A 26978-nucleotide genomic window follows, 5' to 3' on the forward strand; every position below is an offset into this window, starting at 1 on the left:
TCCAAATCCCTATTAAGTGGGGAAAATCACAGATACCTAGGCAAGGAAAGTGGGGTAACCTAGGCGAATTCATCTTTTAGGAGGTTAGGACACCACATGCTAAGATAAAGGGTTGATATACGCTTTCATTGTACTTATATCTTAAGACGAAACTCTAACAGGAGAGAGGACACTAAATAGAGTCACTTGTGGCCCTTCCCTTTGGCTGTTACACTGCTGTCTCTTTTCTATTTGCAAATTTATTGTGTTTAACAGTAATACAGAACTCTGAACTGAAGCTAAAACTGATGAAAAATGAATAAAAAGAGGGAAGGAGAGAACCCCACTCTATTCATTTATTAAAGGAATGAAGCTGGAGACAGAGATCTCAGTAAAGACCAAAATAATGAATTCTTACCTTCACAAGACCAGATCATTTCATTTTCTGTTTAAAAATCCAGGAACTTTAAAACCCTAGTTTCAATTACCCAAGACTGAACAAAAGCTACTGATCTCTGGGAAGGCTGTTACAAGATCTTCATTAAAATAACAAATATATGTCATCTCCAAATTTTTAAAGTTTACTTCTCATTTTTTTTAAAAAAATATTAAGATACTTTTCCTGATAGTGGATAAGCCATGAACACGCCCAGAACACTTAGAATAAGGTAAGGTTCATGAGATACAATGCCAGCGTAGGGATACACAATGAGATAAAATGCCAAGTGTAGGGCCCTGTAGGTCCATTAGAAAGTGTTAGGTACCAGCTAATGCTGGAGTGTGGAAGGGAGGAAAAAGGGAAGAAGGTAGGAGGGTAAGAAGGAGGGACGGAGAGGGAAAAGTGGATGGAGGGAAGAAGGAGGGACCTAAGAAGGGAGAAAGGGAAAGATGGAGGGAGGGAGGGAGGGAGGAAAAGATGAAGGGATGGAGAAACGGAAGAAGAGAGGGAGGGGAAAGAAACAAGAAAGAAGGACAAGAGAATGAGGAGTGAGGGGAAGACTGAGGGAGAAATTCAGCTTCTGCTTTCATCTAGTAAGTGGGGTTTGTCTAGGGGTATATCAAACTGTTATATGGTCAATTCAGCTTTTTAAATCCCACCCAAAACCATACCAGCCTAAGTATTTATGACTATTCTCAGGCCTGATTCATGATAAGCAATGTCTTTACTACATTTAAACCTTAAGAACTTTCAAATTGTTCCTTGTATTCTGTATATTTTTCATTCATCTGGTCACATTTCATTAAAATTTCACTAAAATTATTCTGTGTCAATTAAAGATAGATGGACATTTTAACTCTGTTGAGTCTTCTGACCCACAAAAATTGTTTATTCAGTTTCTGGTTATCTAGATCATGTAACAATGTTTATGTTTGTAGTGTGTGTGTGTGTGTGTGTGTGTGTGTGTATGTATGTAACAAAGATAATTTAATGCCTTTCTTGATATAACTCCACCATCCATTTTGAGACAGGCTCTCTCACTGAACTAGACTGGCTAGCCCATGAGCTCCAGGGATCTGTCTGTTGTTCCGTCCGCGCTATAGCACTGACATTACAGGCACAAGCCATTGTGATGCATGGCAGCAGGATGCATGTCCATCCATCCTTAATTGACAGAGTAATTTTACTCAGAATTCTTGTTCATTTGCCATATGTTTATGGAATGTGACAAAGTGAATAAAAAATATAGGCTCAGAGGTTCTCATGCTCACATGGAAAGCACTTTACTGACTGAGTCATCTCTTCAGATCTCATTTTCCTCTATACTGAAGATGCATGGGTCTCCTAGTAAATGGTGTATACCATTGGAGTTAGTTTCACACACACACACACACACACACACACACACACACACACACTACAACCATCTATTACCTTAAGTTAGCTCATTAATTTTCATTCTAAAGTTATGTGACATAATAAGTTTTTATAATTAATGCCCATTATTGTTCCTTCTCATATAAGTTTGAAAGACATTGAATACTCCTCTGAAGAATGTTTTCATGGTAGCAATATCTGACTGTAAATATTATACTGTGAAAACAATTTTTCTAGTAAATGAAAAGTATGCTGGTTGAATATATACTGATTTATTTCTGTAGATGGAAAGACTCCCATTAATAATTTACTAGACTAGTCAATGAAATCTCTTCATGAACACTTACCTGGAACTATGAATTCTATTTCTTCTGATACTGCAGTTCCTAGTCTATTAGATGCAAAACAGCGGTATTTCCCTTGAAAGTGAGAGATGTGTCCCTCATTTGGGATCTTGAATGTGCCTGAATTGTTAGATACAATTATCCGAGGGTCAGAAAGATCAAAATGCTTGTCATCCTTAGTCCATGAAAATCTAGAAGATAAAGAAAATTTGCCGTAAGTATTGGTGACATTTCTTATTTCTAAAAACTTTTAATAAATAAATGTACAAATGATAAAACCAAGAGAATTTATGAGTTTTAAATATATATATATAATAAATCTTAACATTATATAAAGACAAATCCAGTATGTCTTATAAGTAAGGAAAATACAGTGAAATGCAAGAAAGGAGAGTGAGGGCAGTTTTATTTTCTTTTAAATTGAAAGCATGTAAAAATATTTCTCATTATATGTATTCATACATCTATATATTCATATGATATCCACATATAATTCTGGATCACTGCTATATTTTAGCACATGAAATAAAGACAAGTATAGAATGTGCTTCTCTGAATATATGTTTATGTGAAGAAACACACAGACAAACTCAAATACAAATTCCATTAATCCTCTTTATCTGGCATTTTTAAGTGTATGACACATTTGAATATGTCTTAAATATATAATTTTTCCAGTTAAAAACTGTCAGTTTTAAAGTAATAGTAAAAGTAATTTTATGATGATATCTCATATTTCTGACATGGGTTATTGTTTAATTTTTAACACATTTCAATGCTTTTCTACTTATAAGTACTACAGTGGTAAGAAACTCTATAGATAGATCTTTTGATAAATTTATTCCCCGTTATTACTATAGGGAAATGCTTTATAAATAATGAGAGTAGATTTATAGGGAAAGAGTCATTATAGTTTTAGAAAAATATTCCAGAATTGAATTTGAGAAAAAATACACAGTTATGTTCTAACCACACATGAATAGTTGCATGAATAATAAGTAGACATGCCTCTGAGACCTACATAAACATATTTGGATTTATAACTGATGCATTTATCTAATTATTCATAATGATAAAAAATGGGGTCAGATACCAGGAGAAGAACCATAAAGATCAGTGAAGCCACAGAATAGTCATTAGTGACTTTCTTCCTACCTCTCCATTCCTCCATCCAAAAAGAATAAGACCTCTCTAAGCCCCGTCTTACTACATCTTCCATCCTCCAAAACATCAGAGGTTAATAGGCTAGTGGCTAGCTCTGCCCTCTGAGTCAAAAGCAAACTTTATTGTCAAATACAATCAAAATATCACACAACAGTTGACTTAACTACCATTTACTTATAAATCTGGTGTTTCAATCATATGTGGATTTGTATTCTAACTTTGATAGTCACAGTAAACCAACATAAAATAAAATACTTTCACATATATATGACATATTTTGTAAATAAAATAGTATATTAAAATAAAATATTTTCACATATCTATGTGATCCATGACACCATAGATATGTGAAAGAATTTTATTTTAATTTTATTACATTGTTTTATTTATATAACATTTTATTATATTATTTTCTAATAGACTTACTTTGGTTCTGGGTTTCCTTTAGCTTCACATTCAATTTGAAAATACTCATCAAAAGGAAAGGCTACAACTTGCACATGCGACTGCTTGATGATTGTTGGTACCTGTTGAACTGAATATCAAAACAATATACTTGAAGAAAGAGGTTTTCAAAAACAGGACAAGATTAAGTAACAGAACAACATATGCTTTTTACATCAGAAAGTGTGATGGATAATCTTCAGTGTCAAGTTGGCTGTATTTAGAACTGCTCAGGAAACACATGATGGAGTGCATCTATCTGGGTGTTTCCAAAATGGTTTAAAGGAGAAGGAGAGAGCCATCCTAATTATGAAATGTGAACAGCATGATCCAATGGGGTGGAGATATGGATATTAGAAAATGAGGTAATCACCTGAACACCATTCACCACTCTTTTCTTCTTGACTATGAGTGCAAACTGACCAGCTACATCTGCCTCTCACCACCTTCTCTGACACAATGGAGTCCATCCCATCAAACCATGAACCAGAACAAACCTGCCCTCTCATAGGTGCTTTTACATTTACTTTCACAAATACTCTACCACAGTAATAAGAACAGTAATTAATATGCAAAGCAAAAGGCTATCCCAAGAACTTTACTTCTTTTTATCATGTATTTATGTCTAAGAAAAATATTCCCCTGCCATCATTTTATATTGCTTCATACATAACTCTCAATTAACCCCAGAAATATGAGACAATTTATAAAACATAAGAAAAACATCATATGATAACTTTAATATTTATTTTTAAAATTGTTGGCATGCCATTTATGTAGGCATGTGCACTGATTTTTTAGAAATTGCTATCATTTGGAATGTTTTTCTGTAATGTTCACTGCTTTTATATAAATATTATAATTAATTAATTTAGAATATTTACCCTATTGTCATCCTGGGTCTTTTTTGATATTTCTTCTAGTATAGGGCATGTTTATTTTCCATCTCTCTTTCTAGTTAATATTTATTTCAATAGATATGCAGGCATTATAGAGTTTTTCATTATTGAAGTATCAATATACAATAAATTTTCAGATATAGATATAATGGAACTGGCTCTGGGGATAAATGCCAAAATCATTTTACAAGCAATGTGTGATTAGTGTGGTACTGATAGTCTGAAATCATTGATCAATGGCTAATTAAGATCTGCCAAAAGTCCATACTTATTACAAAAGGATTTTTTTCTTTCTTTGATTTCTATTTATTATTTTTGTTGATAAATACTTTTCTACAATCTTCCTTGGGATTTGACACTATCCATTCATGAATTTATCTTTATTTTTCTTCCTTACTTGAATTGTCATTCCCCATTCTAAAATCAATGTAAAATAGAAGTACACAAAATTCATGGATGCCGAAGACAAGAACTTGGATTAAGTTTTGAAATAAACCAAAGATAATTATCTACATAATTATGTACATAATGCTATACTTCAAGTAAGCACTCAGTCATTTTCAAATTGAGACATTCTTTAGTTTAATTCTGACAACTGTTAATTTATATTATTAATTTATAAGGAATTACAAAGCAATAGGTAGCAAAAGCTGACTTTGGCATGTGTGTTTTTGAGAAAGGTAATTTGCAGACAAGCAACTGATTACTGGGTAATCAAAAGGAAAGGTACAGATAGGTCCTTCAACCCCAGGACACTGGGCCAGCCCTTGACATCTTCACCCTCCTTAAAATTACAAAGTACCAAAATTGTCCCTGTTTAACCAGATTATGAGTAACAATTTTAACTACATAGGAAGTTAAAACTGCATGTGTTTATTTAATTTTTAAAATTAATCCCATAATAGGTTATAATAAATAATATCATATGGAAATCACTAGATACCAGAAGAAGGGTTTCATTATTTTACAGAACTGCACTTCTGTCATTTTTAAAGAGATGGCAGAACTCTCATGTTTACTTCTGCACTCTATAAGTTGAAATATTCCAATGTGATTAAAAATGTACAAATTCAACTTTCCTATGAACATGGAAATAGAAGGAATGGAAAATTATAAATTCCAGTCAGACAATTTTGGTTTTCATTTTATTCTTAAACATCTATTATAGTGTGAATCTAAAACTTAACCAGTATGCTTCTTCTTATTCTATTATGTTGTGCAATTTTAGCAACTTTTTGACCTATGTATAATTTTTGGACCAGCACACAGTAGTCTTTTTCAAAAAAATGTACAGATTTGTTGAGTGATGTAGATCTGACAAATAATTGTATATTTTCTAACAGGCAATCAAATAATGTCACTCTGCTCAGCATGGCCACTGATCTAATCAGGAAAGTCACTGATGTTTGGAAGCTTTTGGCCTCGGGCTTCTACAAGTCTAATTTTTACGTGAACATTCAGATTTGGTCATTGACAGTTATACTTATATTTCCAGTTTATCTTGAAGTGTCAGGATCATTTCGTTCCTTTAAGGGAAAACTATCTGCCTGCAAACATCTGACCAACCATAATTAGTCTGTCAGTCATACTTTCAAGTAAAATAGTATGTATTGAAGCAATGATATTATTGAAAAAAAAACCAAGGAAATCCTTTCACTTTAATGCAGTAGAATTATTTCATATCTATTTTACAGTGTGTCCCAGTATTCTTGAGAGGTAGAGAGTTAACAAAGTTAATATTGTTTTACAGATTTAACAATTTTAATCTTAAAAATTGTGCTGGTTTAGCGGTATGTGAATATGAATGTATGACCACGAGACACACCTTGCATGTTGGACAGCTCAGAACTCATGCCATTATTGGTGATAGGGAAAGCGAAGTTTTTCTACTATAGATTTCAAAGAATCAGTACAGATGACAATGAAAGTGAAATGGGGTAGGAACTGGAACCAGGATATTATTTTCCAATCACTTGGGTCTCACAGGCCATCTAAATGTATCTCTTAGATCCCGAAGCGTCCACAAACCATCATTTAAGCATCAACAGCCAGTTTAGACTTAAAAACCGAAAGCGCTTCTCAATTTTAAGATTGCATTTATTTTCTTTTTGCCTAACAAAAGTGGTAAATTACACTGCTGCCAGCTCAAATTCAGGCTTCATCCAGTGGATAGCAATCACCACTTTAGTATTTGCTACACACTTCCACATTGACAGCTGTCTCATTTCTGATTAATGCCCGTTAGGCAGAGTGGGTTTTGAGCTCCTTGTAAGTTCATACTGTGTAAATTCTATTGCAGTTACAAATGGTAGAGAGAGGCACAGCCGCAGTCCCAAAGATACCAGCTAAGAACTTGAGAACAACTTGTTTATTACATTATTCCTTCTTAAATTTGCTAACGTTGTAAAGGCTTTGCAATAACTAATTATTCAGGGAATGGAGCTAATAACCTTTGGGTGTTTGTATGAATATATATTCCACATTACAAATCCTTTCCTCCATAATTAGACCAATTACAGAGACACCAGACTCGTTGACATTCAAATTGGATACCTGCCTTGGTTGCATTTACTAGTGAGTACTCTAGAGTGCCAAAATACATGGGCAATATTCAGTCGCTCTGAAAACATGCTATTAATATTTTATAACAATTGTCTGAGGACATTACAGCATGAACGATAAGTAACAGAGACTAACAGACTAATAATAAGTGACAAGAGCTAATACAAAATCTTGCATTCTTCATCATGGAAGAACAAGTGCAAAAACAGGGAACATGCATGTGTTTGTTAGAGAATAAGGTCAGACATTTGAATCTGGAATACCACATGCACCCTTGCTGTTTCTATCTGTGAAAATTTAATGAGGCTGGAGAGATGCCTCAGCATTAAGAGCACTTGCTACCTGTCCAAGGGACATAGGTTTGGTACAAAGAACACATAAGGTGTTGTACCATCATTGAATTCTAGTCCCAGGGTATTCATTGCCGTCTTCAGACCTGTTTTGACACCTGGCATGCACCTGCAGGCCAAAACAGAAACAACAACAACAAAACAGAAAACCCACATAATTTCTTTTAATGAGAAAATCTACTAATTATGATGGTGTTTAAACTCTCAGTTGGTCACTGATGAATTTTGATGAACTTGTACAAGCTGCAAGATTTTAGCTTATTAGAAGAAATGTACATATGTATATAAACATACATGCAGAACAGGGAATTAAACTTCCTTAGCAGTTGAGAATACTGAAACAGAGGCTCAACCACCTGTTAAGAATAGAAGAGAGTAGATTCTCACCTGAGGAATCAAGACAGTATTGGACTACCAGTACATTGTGTGGTGTACATAACAGCTTCTTTAAAGCAATTCAGAGTGACTGTCAAAGGTGATTTTACAACACATCCTAAATGGTTTTCTTGTTTTCTAGTCACACTCAGTCTAAGTACTTCAAAAGGAAATTTTACCTCACTACTAGTACTCTTAAACAATTCATTAAATTATCTGAGGAAAAGATGATTTCTTTAGAATTTGCATGATCCATAATGCTATTTTTCAATGTTGAGATTCTAATAAACAAAGAACTCATACCCTTCTACTGTATATACAGCTGACACAGAAGGGACTCTGGTAGAAATGCATGATAAACATATCTGAATCACATTTTAAGGACTTTTCACAGCTAAAATCTGTTCTCGATTGTCCACATCTCATCCTGTATAAACCATTACATAAAGTGTGATTACAGTTGCATTAATTTCGAACTATTAATATAATTTGTTGAAAATGATGGATGATGACTACTAACCTTTTGCATGCAATTACCAAGATATTATAAATATACATTCATAAGCTCACTGACAGATGACTTAAAATAATTCACACTCTAGAATACACTAAATTGGAAGGCAGTATTAGGTAATACAGTTTTGAACTCTAACATGGCCTTTTGTTATCTTCATAAATCATTATTTCCATTTTTTAAGTACAAATAATTTTGGGGAAGATTATGAGGCTTCTGGGCTGGATCAATGGCTTAGCAGTTAAGAGCCTTCTCTGCTCTTGCAAAGGACCCAAGTTCCTTTCCTATCTCCAGTATCATACCAGTTCCCCAGCTCGAGGAGGATCTGATGCGGTCCCCTGGCCCCCAAAGACACACTCACTCACTTGCACATACTCACACCTGAACACACGAATAAATAATTGAAAACAAATAAAAAATCTTTTTTAAATAAATGAGGCTTAGTCTATTCTTTTTTTGTTATAGCTTTGATAATGTTAGTAATTTCTAAATCAAAATTCTCCTTAAAATAAGATATAAACTAAGTATATAAAAGAAAAGACTTTTTGTAATATTCCAGATCATCCTAGACATAGAACAAACCATCACTTTTCTGTCAGTTGTATTTCTTTTAACAGACTAAGGTTACACAAAAAGCAAAACAATTAAGGTGAAAAGTTACGAGAGCAACTAAACATCATAACCCAAACCTGAAACTTATAGCCATGACTATTAATAACAGTTAAGAAATAAAAGAGAAATTTTTTAATTTTTTTTTTAAATTGAACACCTGCTCAATTTTAAAAAATCCATAGAAGGAATTGGACACAGTGCTTTTACCTGAGAGTGGTATATCAGCTCTTGACAACTTTAACAGGAGGAAAATTAGACTCAGGATCAGTCCTCTTCCATGTAATAGCATCTCCATCACTCTTCAGAAAGGAGGCAACACGCAAAGACTGAAAAACTTAATGATCTAGTACTTCCCAGTCCCGACCAAGAAAAACGTGCAAAATCTGGAAAAGTCAAGATATCAGTTAATCTACTTTAAAATGTGAACACAGCAAAAACAAACACATTACCTAATTAACAAATTAACAATCTAATGAACTTATTATCTGACAATACTGCAAAACATGAACTAGTCTTCTTAATATTTAAAACAAGAGCTACTTATGTAATGTATGATACGTTGTAAACCATGAACCATTCCAGTTTGTAAATCAGAGTAAGATTTATAATGAAAGATATTCCCCCTCTGTAATGATTGGTAGCTATGAGAATAATTTCATTAATCTTATTCAAAAGTAGTAAATTCACACTCAATTCTTTATATTAATATTAAAGATCATAAAGACAAATCTTGGTCTCTCCTGGTAAAGTGCATTTTCTTTTTTATTTTTCTTTTATTTTTCTTACTTTGGCTTTTTGAGACAGGGTTTCTCTGTATAACTTCCCTGGCTGTCCTGGAACTCACTTTATTGACCAGGATGTCCTTGAACTCATTGAGATCCACTTGCCTCTGCCTCCTCCTAAATCCTGGGATTAAAGGCCCACAATGACCCAGATACATTTTCATATTCAAAATTTTGCAACATAAGATGGTATTTCTAGTAAGACAGGCAGAAAATGTAAGGAAATAATGGAGGATCCTAGAGAGATGGAATCAGTCAGTAAGACACTAATCATGCAAGCATAAGGGCCTGAGTTTGAATCTCAAGAAGCAAAGCAAAGAGACAGGTGTGGCTGGGACCAGCTACAAAACCAATGCCAGGAAGATAGAGACCACAGGTTCCTGGGGCTCACTGACTAGCTAGTTAAACTGATTAGTTAGCTACAGGTTCTATGATAAGCCCTGGCCCAAAAATAACATTAGCAAGACTAGCTATGCCCAAGTGGTGGGAAGACAAAGAAACTCATTATACTGTGAGAGGTTGTAGGAAACTCTGAAAGCATTATCAAGGTAGAGAGTGATGAAGGAATACATCCAGTGTTGACCCTTGACCTCCATATGAGCACATACACAGTCACTCATGGACATGCACAAATATCCACATCCACTTATGCACATACATTGGTGCATGCACACACATACAGAAAGACAATATATTTTAAGTAAAATTTACAAATATGCCATTGTTTCAAGCAAAAAGAAAAGTCATCAGTTGATTCCCATTAGAAAATAAAATAATGATTAAAATTTTGACTTTCCTTCCTGTTATTGCTTCATTTTTCTCCCTGAAATATTAGAGTCACACCTTTATAATATTCATAATATATTTTCTCTGACAGTAAGACAATATTTTGCTCCAAAGTGTGACTTTTTTCATGAAAACAACTTTCTTATTCCTAAAAAAATCAATTACTTTATTTTTCATTACAGAATCAGATAAATCACTACATTTAAATTACTTCCAAATATGTTAGCTTTTAAGTTTTACTTCTAATTGCAACTCAAGAGATTTTAGGAGCTTAGCAGCCAGTTAGCTCAGTGATAGGCCCTGGAACTCAATCACCAGCTCTGCAAAACCAAAGGAAAGAAAGAGACAGTAAAGAATGTGGTCTCAATTTCTTTGGTACTGCTAAGAGAAAAATACTCTGACACATTAAGGGATGAAAGGTTTATTTTAGCTCAGGTTTCATGGCATAGTCTAGCAAAATAGAGAAATCAAGGCAGCAAGCAAATGAAGAGTCTGGCCACATTGCTTTTAAATCCAGAAAATGACATGAATGCATGCTTGTAACTGTTCTTTTCCCTTTTGCTACATAAGTAGTTTAAGATCCTAGCCAAGGATTGGTGCCACTCACAATATATGGGGTTTCTCACCTCAATTTAACACAATCAAGATAGTGCCCAAAAAGTATAACTGCAGGCCTATCTCCTAGATCATTCTAGATTCTGTCAAACTGACAGTTAACACTAGACGTCACATGTGTCTTCCCTATACATATAGGAGTGGGTCACATTTAAAGTAAAAAACAAACAAAAAAACCAAATGCTACTGTTTTATGAATTGGGGAATAGTCATTAACAACAATTACTTTTGTATTTTGACTTTGAGAAATTATACAATGATCATGAAGGATAAGGTTCCCTTCCCCTACAGTCCCCTCAGAATATACTAATTGGGAAAATATTTTATTTTATGCATTATTTTACTTTGTCTGATCTTAATTGTCTGTCAGCAAAATGGGAATTGAAAAGCCAAAGTTATCTTTGCTTGCTTAAAAATATTTACAATTATGACAACTTATATAAATAATTGAATCTATTTTCAGACCTATGACTGTGATGATTGACAGCTCATTTTCTTTCTGAAATAACTTATTCTAATCAACAAAGAAAAATGAATATAAACATTGCCTTTAATCAGAAAAACATCTGAGATATACACATTAGCATAAAGCTGCAAGACATTCCATTTACTTCAAAAACTGAATGTGCAAATAAAATATTAACATCTTCCCTTTGAATTTTCCTTTTCCCTCCCTCCTAAACAATAGATAATAATCATTTGAATTTACTACCTATAGTGACTCTTATATTATTTAACATTTTATTACATTAATGTTTAATACTGATAGCTTCAATGGCATCTCACATGTATGTTTAATGAATTGACATGTATTTGTAAGGAGTAAAGCTTTTAAAACCATGATGATGCTAGGAGGCCACATTTCTAGGTTAGTATCTAATGTATCATCATAACCAGAATTAAGGACAGCCAAGTAAATCAGAACTGGCTCATTTATTGATTGTCCTGATCTAGACTAATGAATTAAATGGTCTCTAATTGCTGTAGTAGAGTAGCTCATAAAAGTGTGTTGCTCAGGAGCATCCATCAGACTTGGAAGTTTAATGGTATGTGCCTTCAAGATCAACCAAGACATTGTATCCCATAAAGGGGCATGGGAGAGTTACAGTAGCAATCTCCATACTTTGAAGGCAGAGGCAGGAGAATCATAGGTCAACTTGATATACATAGTAAGGACCAGGCATGTCAAGGCAATATAGACTCTATCACAAAACAAACAGAAATGACACACAATAAACCTACATGCTTAGATATAAGTCAAATTTCAGAATATAGATTATTCTTTTCTTCTACAGGAATTGTCCTCCAGTTATCGGCAATTTGTGTGCTCATCAGGTATGACATTAAAATCTTAAAAGGTAAAAAGGGAGACCACTTTTTTTTTTACAATTACAAAGGCAATATATTAGACTGACTTACACACTACACACTGGGTTGTCCAACAATGACTAGAGAATCTGAGAACCTTTTAAGCAAGATTTAAATTCTAAAGTCAGAATCCCCAAATAGCTCCCAGACTGAGGTAGAAGGTCAGACTTATTTTATTGTCAGAAACCTAAAGGGCACATTATTAAGTAAATATATTTTGAAACAGAAAACAGCAATAAAATTATAATCCTATTTATCTTTTTAGAAAGAATTTGAATTTAATGACTCGTGCCAGAGCTCAAAGATAAAACCAATTATTGGAGCACAGAGAAGAACCGACACATAAGACAAATGTAAGATATACAGAGATATTTTGAGGTACAGTTGCAAAGAGACAATTTCCAATAACTTAATTTTATGACATTGACTATAATGCAAGACAAATCAACTCACATTCATGAATCCCCAGATTGCATAAAACTCTGCTATTAGTTTAGCACATTACTGGAAATAGAAAAATTCATTTCTGTTACATGACAGAATATAAGAAAACAGACACATATATGTCACATCAAACATTTGACCCTTCCAATTGACTAAGCTTGTTGTATAGGAATTAAACACAGGTTAGTATAAAGGGATGATCTTAGAGAATGACAAGCAGACTTGCCAAAATGTTACTTTCAATGTATCAATGACAAGGAGATGTCATAGATGCATCTGGTCATTTTTGTTTATGTGTAGTGCTACAGCCCAAACCTATTGTCTCTTACATGACAGATTAGTGCCCTACAACTGAGCTATACCCACAGTTCCCTTTGACACATTCAGAAATTCCAAGGCAATACATCTAGCAACAATTTGTTCTCTTAACTTAAATTGATCTTATGCCTTTAGAAAAGAAAAGGAGAGAGGCTAAGCCATTGCTGATTCCATTTTGTCTCCTAAGAAAATGCCAGACTACTGGGAGCTGGTGAGCAGCCTGGATAACAAACCAGATCTTGGAAAAGTGAATCATTGTGCATATGCCATCTCTCAGTATGCTGCTCGGGAGAACACATTTGGCCTCTCTCATACATTTCATGCCAGTAAGTTTAATAGTTTCTATACGATATAAGGGAGGTTCTGAAGGGTCAGGTAGGACAATGTATAATTAGCACAGAATCAACCCTAACAGTGCTGGTAGTAGTGGCCACTGTGCTCTTGGTGAGGATAGGATTAGTCTCTCTTAGTACTACTCTTGATTTTAAGATTATGGCTAGCTTACAGGCTTTTCTTAAATTTGGTGTAGGAGGTTCTTCTGTCTTTGTGTTGCTTTCATTGGTTGAATAAAGAAACTGCCTTGGCCTTTTGATAGGGCAGCACTTAGGTAGGCAGAGTAGACAGAACTGAATCCTGGGAAGAAGGAGATGGAGAGCCACTATGGAACTGTCAGGTCAGACATGCTGAATCTTTCCCGGTAAGCCACGACCTTGTGGTGACATATAGATTATTAGAAATGGCTTGAATCAAGATGTAAGAGTTAGCCAATGAGAGACTAGAACTAATAGGCCAGGCAGTGTTTAAATGAATACAGTTTCTGTGTGATTATTTCAGGTGTAAAATAGTAGGGCAGCCAGGACTGAAAGCAGGCCCACTCTTTCCTGTTACATAGATTTACAGAGTCATTTATATCCCACCTTCAAACAGGAAAATATAATTTCTAAAATGTTAGTGGCATAATGACATCATGGAATTAAAATATTCTAGAAAAAAATAAAGGAAGTGATAGATTGCAAACATCTCCATTATGCATTGTGGTGCTCATACACCTTCAATACATCTTGGTATCTTGGCATGTCCCTTTCTTACTGTAGGAACATTTCAAGCCTCTGGCTCACTGGATGACATCTGAGTCTAGGCCTCAGGAAGCCTTGCAGAGCTTTCCTCTGACAGCCTTTGGCAGGTATCATGGGAACAAGCCTGGGCTACCCAGCTTAATGATTGCACATACTGCAGATCCCTGTTGTAATCGTAGACAACACCCAGAAAACCTGGAAAAGGAAAGCTATCCATGAAACGCCAGGTCAAAATCACAGGACAACTGAACAGACATTTGAGAAAAAGTCCTGACATTATCAATTTCAGCTATCAGAGAACAGTAGATTCTCCCAAAGAAACAATAGGCTGTGAAATAGTAGCATACTACTCTTGCAGATAAATCTGTTGGTTTTAGGCAGAGTTGCCATATAGCAATAGCTATTATTTGTTATCCAGATGGAAAGCTCAAAAGAATTGATGCAGTATTGGTAAGTGAATGGAACCCACCTCTTTTTTTTGCATCTGCTTGGACATCAAGGCGCACATTCATCTATGCAACTAGTAAATACTCAGAGTCAATGCAAGTTTTATTTGTTTAAGATGTTAGAAAGCTACAGGGTAAATGAAAATCTAAGTCCAATTTATATTAATTAGTCAAATTCTGACAGTTTTATGAATACACTCAGGATACAATTTCATCTTCATTATGTTTTTTGCTCACTAATTCACCAATGTTTCTTTTTTTTTAATTGGAGACTGTTTTAAATTATATAATGATTTAAAAGAGGAATAAAAGAGCAAAGAATTCTCACTTAAGGTAAATGCACAAACATTTCATCCTTATAAATTGAACATTAAAAAAGTATTTCTTAGCTATCTCAAAGTCTCTGACTGAAGTTGATATATTCTGAATAATGACCATTCCCTAATAATCATTGTTTTTCTTCTCTTAACAATAATGGTGTCATGTTTACTAAGAACCCTTGACCTGAGGGTTCTCTAATGTTCCTCATGAATTGTAAATACACTCATTTTCCACTTAGAAAATAAAACCTATTGAAATTTGTATGCTGGAATTTAAAGGACAAGAAGTTCTTCATTCTGAAGAGGAGAGGAATCTGAACATGGAAAAGAATAACCAGCAACCTTAGAAAGGCAGCTAAGCACATTTCCCTCAGTGATCCTTTATTTACAACCCTGGCATCTTCTATTCACAATTATTCACAGACCCATTCAGGTTACATTTCTAAAGAGAAAAAAGGAATGAGGCACATCCAAAGCAGGAGGGATAAAAACAACTATTATGATCACCCTTTGAAAAGGCGAGGTGTAGCTACTACTAAAAGGGCTAGAGCAAAAAGAATAAATGTCAAGGACACTCTGTCCTTTCACAGATGTGGAATATACACAACCAAAAAAAAGTGACATTCCTTTCCACCGAGAACAGCACCAAGCTGTCACAGCCACCGTGAATTCCAGAGACTGAAAATAACTTTGTATATTCTAAATCATTAAATATTTTTTCTATTCAGGATGCTTGAAATGCAACAGCATATTTTAAAGAAAGCCAGCAGGAACAGGCATAATATGACACTGGTGTCCAAATAAAGAACACAATGGGTGTATGTACTAGAATGAGCCACTGCTATAACTTGGAACTGTATTACTCCCTGCACATGAAAAAGGCTTAAAAATCACTGAGCTGAAATCCAGCAAGGTGCCTTAGACAAAACCATTTGACACTTTCCTGATGGAGGGGAAGTCACCTTCACTCCCCTCTGACCTCAAATGCGCCTTTATGAAATTCCTTTTTATGCAATTGTCAGTCTGCAGTAAAAGATTCCCCTGATTTGAAATCAGGTCATAGTTGGGGTAGGAGGTTCAGCAATTTCCATAAGCCTGGCATGTGACTGGAATTGTTCAACACCTTGAAAGTGAGGACGGATAAACACACCGAAAATTAAAAGCCTTTTGTTCAATCACCTACTTGGCTCATATCATGAATCAATTTACACATGCCATAAACAGAGTAATCCTGAAATAACTGCTAATGGCTTTTCACTCTGAAAACAAAGGGAATACTGTACATTATAGCCATCTCCATTTAGACTGTGTTTCATGTCACTAAAGTGACAAGACAAAGGAATTGCTTGAAGTGTTAATTCATCCTTCCTCCGGAGGTGGCATATTTTCACACAGTGGATCAAAGAAATGTAGGTTCTACAACAAACCAAAAGATTTTATTGAAAAATATCAGTTTTAGTTAATAATTATATGATATCCATTGAAATATTTTAAGTAGCAAGATACTGTGGTTGAGCATTGCTAGCATACCTCTAAATATAATATATAAAAATAAATACTAGTTTCCTCCTTTGTTAGTCTATACATTCAACAAAGAATATCCTGTAAATCAGCCTAATTGCATTATATTTGATGGAGTATCAGAAACAAAATACCCAAAACCAAATCATACAGTGATGGGGAAAATTATTTTATGTTCCAATGTGAAAGTTTTATTCTGAGTGTTTTTCAAAAAATATTTCATACAGCATTAATAATCATCTACAGAATATTTTTAATAGGCATGCAAAACTGTATAGAACTTATGTGAACATGTAGGAAATATTTTCATATGTATAAATCTAGGTAAATTCTCATACGTCCTAGCTAAAACATTCCATTAGCTTCACCTCTATCAGATTCCGGGTAGATTTTATCCCATAGCAGAGAACATTTCATAAAAGGATAACTCCCCTGGTGTTCCCCAGTCCTGTCCTACTGCATCACAACCAAGGCAGCATCTCTACTCTGCATGATATTTTCTTTGTGTATGGACCATTTTATTGCCCATTATTAACTACATAGTCCTACTATTTTTTACTTGGCAAGCACCAAGGATTTTGAAATGTTTTTAGTGTGTAGCACCTGCAAAGTGATCACGTGAGTGTGAGACCCCCCCCTCCTCGGTGCTCTATTTTTCTCAGTTAAAGAGCTATGTAGTAAATAATGATGCTGTATTACATTACTGAGGAAATCAGAATTTTTGGAAGACATTGGGGGATTCCTAAAAAACTCAAATATGACTACACAATCTAGACTTAGATTCACAAAAGGAGTTTGAAAATATCAACCCCACACAAAGCCCTGTATGCACGTGTTTACATCAGTTTTATGCATAAAACCTTGGAAGCAACAGTCAGTAGGTATTCTAGGTTCTTTTATGTTACTGTCATGAATACCACAATAAGAAGAACTTGTGGTGGAAAGTGATTTTAGCTTACAAGTTCTAATCACAGTTGTTCACTAAGGCAAATCAGGTCAGGAACAAAGGCAGAAACTAGACAAAAGCTGCTTTTCCATATCACCCCAGACTACCAGCCCCAAAGTGGCATCATCCACAGTAGAATGTCCCACATCAATAATCAACCGAGAAAATGTCCACAGAACTGCCTACAGACCAATCTATTGAAGTGGGTTTTTTTCTCAGTTTTCTCTTCCTAGATGACTCCAATTTCTGTGACATTGATAAAAAAAAAATCAGTGCAACAGGTAAACCCAAACACACCGTGGTAATCCAGTCTTTAGAATACCAGTGCTAAAAAGAAATAAGTGATCAAGCTATGAAAAAAATCAAAATATGAAAAAACCTAGAGTACATTTTGTTAAATGAAAGACACTAATGGGGGATGTCAATGTACTACACTCTTACAATTGTATGCTACTCTGGAAGGCAGTCAAGACATCACTGACTCCCAGAGACTAGGAGCTAAGAAGGGAAAAGATGAGGGGCAAAGGAAATACTCTGTGTGAAGCATAGTGGTACACACAGCTATCGTATATTAGTTAGGGTCACCAAATGCACATCCTGGTGTGTCTGTGTATGGGGAACTATGATGTGGTATGGGTTTTTCATTTGTAGCATGTGCATCACTAGCAGGGCTATTAATAAAGGGGTTGCTGCGCATGTGTGGGTTCCAAGAAATCCTTACATCTCTTGCTCAATTTTGCTGTGAATTTAAGACATCCTAAAGTGAAATTTATTTTAAAACCTGTGCAATGTATAGGAAAAAGTAATCGCAACAACTACACCAGATTTCAAACACATCACATGTAAATCAACTTCAGGAGATTCATAAATTAAAGAAAGGGTCCTTATAACCTCCCACACAGGCTTCTATATCCAGGATCATGCCAAAATTAAAAAGAAAACACAGAAGAACACATCACCTTTTAACACACAGCTCTTGATTCCCATCTGTCAATTCAAAAATGGTTCATCTCTAATAACTTTTTAATCTTCTCATTATCTAGTATTCGCTACCCCTTCCCTATTATTTCTGCTCCTCCCCTTATTTTCAACTTTGTTCAGTATCATGCAAAGGAATTAAAAATAATAGTGTAACATGAAATGAAAGTTGTTCTGATTATTGATCAATATTATAATATTTTATTGTGTCTGAAAAATGATAGAAGGCCAACCACAAACAAGAAATTTGAAAATTGAAAAAAGGATGCTAAATTATGTACAATGATTGGTGTAACTAGATATAATAATAACAAATTGATTAGAAATATACACGCACATTATTAAGAGTTTTAATGTTTTTCCATTTTTTTCTGTATTAACCAAATATTTGTAGTGTTTACAATGAATTTATAAAGCTAAAATATAGATGAAAATGTAACTCAGAGATTTCTGGTCTATATGCAAGATCGTTAATCAATTCCTAACAGTACAAAATGATAAAAATGATTTAACTAAATAAGATATTAATGATATATTTACATATAATTATTTCACATATTTATAAAAGATAACAAAAACCAACATTTTCTGAGGCTGGTGCCATATTCTATCCATCATTATTATGACTGCTATAGTGTGATATTCTATAGATCTTTCAGAAAAAAATGAATAAATTTAATACATATCACACAAAATACAATCCACATATAGAACATCAATTAAATTTTAAACATTTTTCTGCATTCACACAAAGATAACAAAATTAAATTCTAAAAACCTGTAAAAGTAAATATGGTTTTAAATGTTTAAAACATTGAGGTGCATATTTCTGGGTTTGGAGAAATAGTTTTATAAAGACTGGTAGAAATGAAACTTTCAATGAATCTCATTAATTTTACCAGTAACTAGTTAAGGTCAACTATATTCATAGAATTTAGTGGTTTTGACAAGAGTCAAGAAATTCAAAGTATTAAGTTTTCTTTGGTTTGCTTCTGAATACTAAAACATAGTTGTAATACTTATGTGAATGGTACTGTATTTTAATCTACTTCATAAGTGGGATGGTATGAAACGTGAAAGAAGTTAAAACTTTCATAAATCTCTCATCAATGTGGGACAATCAGTGATTGCATTTTGTTTAGGTAGTTAATTTATTTTCAAAAGTATTGGGAGACTTGTGAGTTATCATGAGTGTAGAAGCGGGTTTCAAAGTGGAATAAATTGTTTAATACATGTAGTACCATGAAAACCACTATACAGACTGAAGACAATTTCGTTCTACTTCTAGTGGTACTGAGTCCTTCAATGAATTTTTGCCTTCTGACTCTTATTGAAAGGAATTTGATTCCAGCCATCTGGTCTACCTCTAAGGAAGTGGTTTGCAAGACTCTGTCTCAATGCCTCCAATATTTAGCAGCTGGTGGTCATGAACTACAGGATATGTAGTGGAATAGGCATGTGTCTCCCAAAATACAGATGTGCATACAGGCATATAGGCACATATGCAAATATGATATTTAATACAAGTTTCATTCTATGGAAAACTTTAAGATGTCATACACAAAACCAGGTGGACATAATTGATAAGAATGATTAACACTGTTCTTTTCCTCTAAGACACAGGAAAGGATAATACCTGAAAAAAAAAGAACTTAAATTGAAAAATGAGTAAGTCATATTAAGTCAGTATAGACACTTGAAAAAATCATGATGGGCTGTGAACTATCTGTATGAAAGAAGCAGGATCAAAAAGAAAACTTATGCATCTGTGTAAGCTATATTCCATTGTTCTAGTTACTTCTCTATTGCAGTGAACAGTCACCACGAGAAATGCAGCTTATAGATAAAGAATTTATTAAAGTTTAGAATTTCAGAAAGTGAGTGAATGACTATCATGGCATAGAGCATGTCAGTAGGCAGGCAGACATGGAGCTAGAGCAGTAGCAAGGAGCTTACATCTGATCTACAATATCAGATATAAGTGTGTGCATGTGCTTATATGTTTGCATGTGTGTATGCATGTGGGTGATGGAAAGAGAGAGAGATATTGCTAATTGGGAATGGAGGAATGGTATGGGCTTTTGAAACATCAAAAGGATGCACCTCCCTCAACACAGCCCATATTTACTAATCCCTCCCAAACCTTCCCAGATAATTTCACCAACTGCAGACCAAACATCCAAATATATGAGCCTATGGGAATCATTTTTATTCAAGCCATCACAACCATTAATCTTAACCTAAGTCCATTCGCAGATTTGTAACACAAGAATTCCAAACTAGGTTCTTGAGCATGACCCCAGAGGGTCACAACAATTGCCAATTGCCAGAGAACATTAATTAACACAATGTAATATTAGTTGATTTGGATCAGCATGGCTGGACATTTCAAACTTCCGTTTTCCCAGATGTATGCTGTTTTATAACCAGTATGTTATTGCTGTCATCTTTGTTTTGAATTCACACTTTTACCTTTTTCAAAGCAAAATTACCCAGAGACATCTACTGTTTTAAAACTCTGAAGGCTACATGCCAAAAGGAAACCTTTTAAACTTATCTTCCACTGTAAATTTTAGCTTATCAATTCAACAACCAAAATCGAATTTAAAAAAGTAGCAAAGATAACCAAGAAGTCACTTGTTAAATGGCTACCAGGTATATGGAGAAAACAATTATATGTTGAAACCAGAAAGATAAAATCAAAGTCCATGAAGTATGTATAAATTTTTTTCTCATTCCAATAAGAATAGCTGTTAGTCAAAAAACAAAAAACAAACAAACAAAAAACCCCCACAAAACTGTGTTAAAGATTTAGAGAAAAGAAACACTTAGATGTTGTTTTAGGATCATAAATTAGTGCAATTGCTAAAGGAAACAGTACAGACGTATCAAAAAAATAAAAATACAGTTATAACCAGTAACGAAGAGATTTGCCTCCCCAGTAACTTTCAAAGGCTATGAAATCAATAGGTGGAAAGGATGCCTGCTGAAGCTGAATGGAGCTCAGTTGGTAGAGCTCTTTCCAAACGTGGACAAAGCTTGGGTTTTGGATACCAGAACCCCACAAACCGGGTGTGGTGTCACATACAAGTATTCCGAATGTAGACACAGGAGGATCAGAAATTCAAAACCACCCAGAGGTACCAACTACAAGGTGGAGCTCAGCTTGAGTTGCATGAGACCAAAAAAAGAAATAAAGGAAAAGAAAATACATGTGGACTGTCAGTGTCACTATAGTATTATTCACAAGAGACACGATGTGGACCTAACTTAAATCACCATCAGACAGATGGGTAAAGAAAATGTGGTATGCTTTCACAATGAGGCACTACTCAGCAGCAAACAATTTTAAAAATGCCATCACAAAGCAGGCACAGAAAAAAATTTGCATGGTTTTATTATAAAATTATGGATCAAAATCTGTCCCCCAAGTCATATCTGGCCACCCATCCTCATAAAGCCAATTAAAAGAGCCAAAGTAAATGTGGAAAACAGAACAGGGAGGTTTACTCAGTGCGGTTGCATTGGAAAGACAGAGAAAGGTCCAGTAAATCCCCCAACTCTGGAGCCTGAAGGGAAATCAAAGTTTAAATAGAGGACCAAAGACATGTACATTTTAGCAATCCCAGAATATCTTGCTCACTATTGAACCCTCATTGTCTGAGCTTTCATCTCATCTTTTGATAAATTGGAAAAACTGTGTCAAGTCTCTTTCCAGAAGAGGTAAGTTTCCCCTCTGGCTGTTTTTTCCTTTTTCCAGAATGAGTTTCCTGGGGAAATTCCCGTTTGTCTGGGTTCAATTGTTTCATTCATCGAATAGCCAGATTAAGAGACACAAGTGCTTCTTCAGAATATCTTCAGTTTTGTCAGACCTGTTACAATTGTACTCTTGTTGAAGTAAAACCAAGCTGGTGCTAATCAAGGAGTAGAGAGGAGTATGGATGGATGCTTTTATGTGTAGGACAATGAAACAACTTGAATAGAATGAATTCTAGTATATTGTTATATCAAAGGGTGATTACAATTAACATTCTTGTAGCATATCCATAAAAATAACCAGAGAGGAAGATTCTGAATGTTTGCTTTATATGAGATAATAAATAAGACATGTTTGAGATGATGGTTGACTTAAATCAGTGGATTATCAGGCCACATAATCATTTACCAACCTATCTATCACAAAATACTCCATAAACGTGTCAATTAAAATTTAAAAGTCATACTTTATAGCTATATCCTTCTTGTCAATTCAAAACCTTCAGGAGAATCATGGTGAGTAAATCAACTCTGGTCAAATCGATTTAACACACATTAAATAAATAATAGCCATGCATCACTACATGTCAGAAGTGTTTAAATCAGATTTATTTATGGCAATTCATACAGGAGATGTAAATTTTTGTTTCAAATACTCTATTTTGTGTCCAAATGCTGAGATATGTTTTTTAGTAATTTTGGGTGTGTCATTCCATAAATAGTAAGAGGCAGTCTGTCCCACTTAAGACATATGGGACAGAGTATGATTTTAAGGGAGTTATGAGAAATTTATAAAGATCTTATCATTTCTGTTGGCTCTCTGCTTGGTTGATGACCTTAAAGCTGCAAAACTTGACCGCTGATCCTGAGCTTGTTTGCTGAGGAGAATTAATACAGAATGTTGGACCACTGACCTACATCCCCAAACACTCTCTATCTTGTGCTCTCTTCCCATGAATAAGAAATAAGAACAGGAAAACAATATCAGCTCATGTGCCATTTTAAACTCAACCCCTCCTTTTATTTTAGTGATAACACATACAACATTCCGGGCTAGAACTATACAGTTTATATAACTCTGTATGTCCAATAATCACTGGCCTTTGATTCTAATACTAACACTATTGCTATTTATCATATGTCACTTCAATATGATTTTATTTCACATTAAAAACAATATTATAAAAGAAAATAATTTCAGAGAGAGTTATGAAACAAGAATGTGAAAGATTATACATATTTGTTCTTCCTTTTTCTAACAGGACATGTGTAAGAAATAAAAAAATACTAATATTTGTTTAAATAGTATACATATTATATGTAATGTATATCTGTGTATCTTATAGTAAATGACATATATCTGTGGTCTTTTATTAACTGAGAAAATCCAGCTGTGGTGGATACAGAACTAGCAGATAATGATTGAGGAACTTTTCTTGGAAAATTTAGTTATTTCTTACTCTAATTATTTCGGAAAATAATAATTGAGAAAAACTGTCAAGTAGATTAGCTTCATGAGTGTAATTTCTAAGGCAGAGGTCACTGAAGTATTGTGATGTCTCTTATGTTTATCTACATTCACCAACATTAATTCACTCAATTCATGTTTAAGAACGAAAAGTGTTCATCCTTTCTGTTGGAGGATGTTCCTTCTATGTTTGTGAATAGGAAGAGAATACCGGGGCCACTGAATGTTCTCAGAGATTAGACAGTGTTCCAGAAACTCTTGATGAGGCCTGCAGTGAATTAAAATAACATTTACCCAGATAATTTCAGCCCTGAAATTGGGATCTTCCCCTTGAATGGAAGAATTCAAGTTATCATTCTTTACTAACATGCCATTAGCACTAATAAATTATATTACTAGAGAACCGATATTTCCATGAGTATTATGGTGTATTATGTAATTTAAAGTCAATGAAGCTAACACAGCCAACAACAACAACAAAAAAAAGGCAATAAACTTTATACATGGCCGGGTTGGACAACAGTATAATTTATTAAGATGTAATTGACAAGAGAAAGACTCTCAGTCGCTTAAAGAAAAACTTCTGTGTGAATGAAGAGTTATAGACTAGGGGGTGATTTCCATACAGTGATTGCAGAACAGCAGTAATTGCACCATAACAGAGCACCTTCTGTTGAAGAAGAGTGATTCTCACAAGAATTCTGTATTTGTCCTCACTTCCATCCAGACTGTGTTGAATCTCAGCAGAGATGTACATAGTTGTAAAGAAGGCTTAATTTTCTCAACAACCAAGAATCACTCTCACTGACTGTTCATTTATTCAATGGGGCCTAATGTTGTTCAAATGGGAACTGCTGACTCAGTCAAATCTGTATTGGCCTTGGGAGGCCGGGCTTTGGCAGTGAATTGTATTAAGCAGCAAAGAATGATAGACTTTTGTTTTGTTCTTTTCCATTTCATTGATTTTCTTTTCTTCACTGGGCCCAGAGCTATCGAGTTCTTTTTTTCATAGATATGTTATCTACCCATTGCCGCATTAAGTGTCCCAAAGTGGGATCTGCAATCTACAGCAATGACTGACAAAACTGTTGAGGAGAGGACTTGGTGAAGGTCAGGTCTGTTGCAATGCAGACCTCCATGGAGGTGGTTGATCCTATTTTTCTCTGATTCTTTAGCACTCCATTTCTCGGCTGTTGCCATCCAGATAAAGAGCTGGTTAAATAATCATTTTAAAATAAGAACGTACAACAGCATCTCATTTCTTATAAGAACATGGATCAGAATATTTACTGTGTTAGGGAAGGTTAGAGAACATGTCCACAACTCCCCTAGTACATATTTTGGAGCTCCAACTGCACATCATTTATTTCCCAACTATTCCAAGCAATGTATTGTCATATGCCTTGTCCCACCATTTCTGTGACCTTTTGCCTGGATAACAACTCCTTATCCTTCAGGTCTCTTAGACTGTCCTTCAACTTCATGATACTTTCTGTATACAAAGAAGACTTGTCTTGTGAGAACAATTGCCAGTAATTGACATTGTAAGTGCCTTAATAGCTACCCTTCTTTCATCTTTCATTATGCACTCATGAGAGTAAGAACTTGTTACTTGTCTGACAATCACAATGTACTTGCCACCTAATGAATGGATGAACTAATCAGAGGGTGAGTATACCTTACAGATAAATCATAAATATTGTAGGATTCAATGACTTTCAACTCTGACATAATGCCACACATGGAAAATTCCATACCTTACCTCAACTGAAGTTTTGTAAACTGTAAGTACATTGAAATAGCCAGATAATTACCTACAAACTATGAGTAAAAGACAGGCACAGAGCAGAAATGAATTTTGTATTTAGAATGAGTATATGCCACTGTGTACATGATATTTCAAAATCAAGAAGATTTAAAGTCTGGAATGCTGCTGAGATGAAACAGAATATGGAATGGGGCTAGCTTCCCTGCACATACACAGCATCCATGTGAAAAAAATGATTAAACAAAGTAACAATGAACCTTGAACAGCATCATGCCCTGTGTCCTTGTAAAGTCCTTGTTATTTAATATGGCTTCCTACCCAGACTCATACAAATCCATGTTTTTTGTTCAATCCTTCTATTGAATCAGATCAACTCCTATCTGTCAACCTGGTACACTAATTGGAAAAAACCCAAAAGACTAAAATCTTCAACAGTCAAGTCCTTTCAACTCAGAAGGACCAAAGGTATGTTAATTTATTCTCCTGTGTTGACTTCCAAGTCCATAGCCTTGCACATTATCTACCCTAGTGACCTCAGAGCAAAGTTCCAGTATCCACTAAAGGACCAAAGCAGACGGGATGCTCCCTACGGTATTGTTCTGGAGTCCCCCAAACCACAAGCCACCATAAGCCTATTATTTTATCCATTAATCATCTCAGGCATTTTGTTATAGTAATGGAAAACTAACACACAAATATCTATATGCTGACATACTATCACTTTACTGAGAACAGTGAATATTAACTGTGAAGATTCAGGTGGACATAGGGCTCCACTTGTGAGTACATCAACATAGTCAGAATTGACACCAAACATGGTCTGTTCACTCTAGCCCTGGATGTGACAGCTACATCGGACCTGTGCAATAGGTCAGCAATTTGCAGTCTAATCCAGTTCTGTACTCACTAGCCCACTGAGATGGCCCAGATAGCCTTCCTGTATCAGAGTAAAGAATTCACAATATTAAAATCAATTTGGCTTCCTGTTGTTAACCAAGAGTCTGTTTCTTCAGTCCCGCAGAGATGAGGCAAAAAACAGAGCTCACTTTGAAGTTAACAAAAGCTTAAGGTCAGATCATCTCCATGGGATACAAAGCAAACCCAGGCAGAAGTAGCAGCTAAATAGTATTTGAAGTGCTTGAGTGAGAATCACTTCTGTAGTACATAGTGTTCATTCATTATTCGACAGGGCTTTGTTCTGTCCACTGTGTTTGAAGCACTGTATGATTAGAAAACATAATATTTTCTTTCTCCCATTGATTAAAATAGCACTGTTCTTTGGGAATTGTTATTCTGTTTGCTCGGATCATACTGAAAGCATTTTAAG

At 34.8% G+C, this 26978-nt stretch overlaps 1 protein-coding gene across 6 annotated transcripts in view; it reads right to left on the minus strand.

Annotated features, from left to right (window-relative positions):
• Positions 1-26978, minus strand: part of Chl1 (cell adhesion molecule L1 like) — a 207927-nt gene that overhangs the window by 69686 nt on the left and 111263 nt on the right. For all 6 annotated transcript variants that reach the window (XM_048438481.3, XM_048438479.3, XM_048438482.3 and 3 more), the window contains 3 exons: positions 9267-9442; positions 3730-3838; positions 2143-2330 (listed from right to left, as the gene is read on the minus strand). In XM_048438481.3, the coding sequence (XP_048294438.3) occupies positions 2143-2330; positions 3730-3838; positions 9267-9354 (385 nt within the window). In that variant the 5' untranslated portion in view covers positions 9355-9442. The remainder of the gene's footprint in view (positions 1-2142; positions 2331-3729; positions 3839-9266; positions 9443-26978) is intronic.

Source organism: Myodes glareolus, chromosome 3, assembly GCF_982192425.1.
Source record: "Myodes glareolus chromosome 3, mMyoGla1.1, whole genome shotgun sequence".
Taxonomy (NCBI): domain Eukaryota; kingdom Metazoa; phylum Chordata; class Mammalia; order Rodentia; family Cricetidae; genus Myodes; species Myodes glareolus.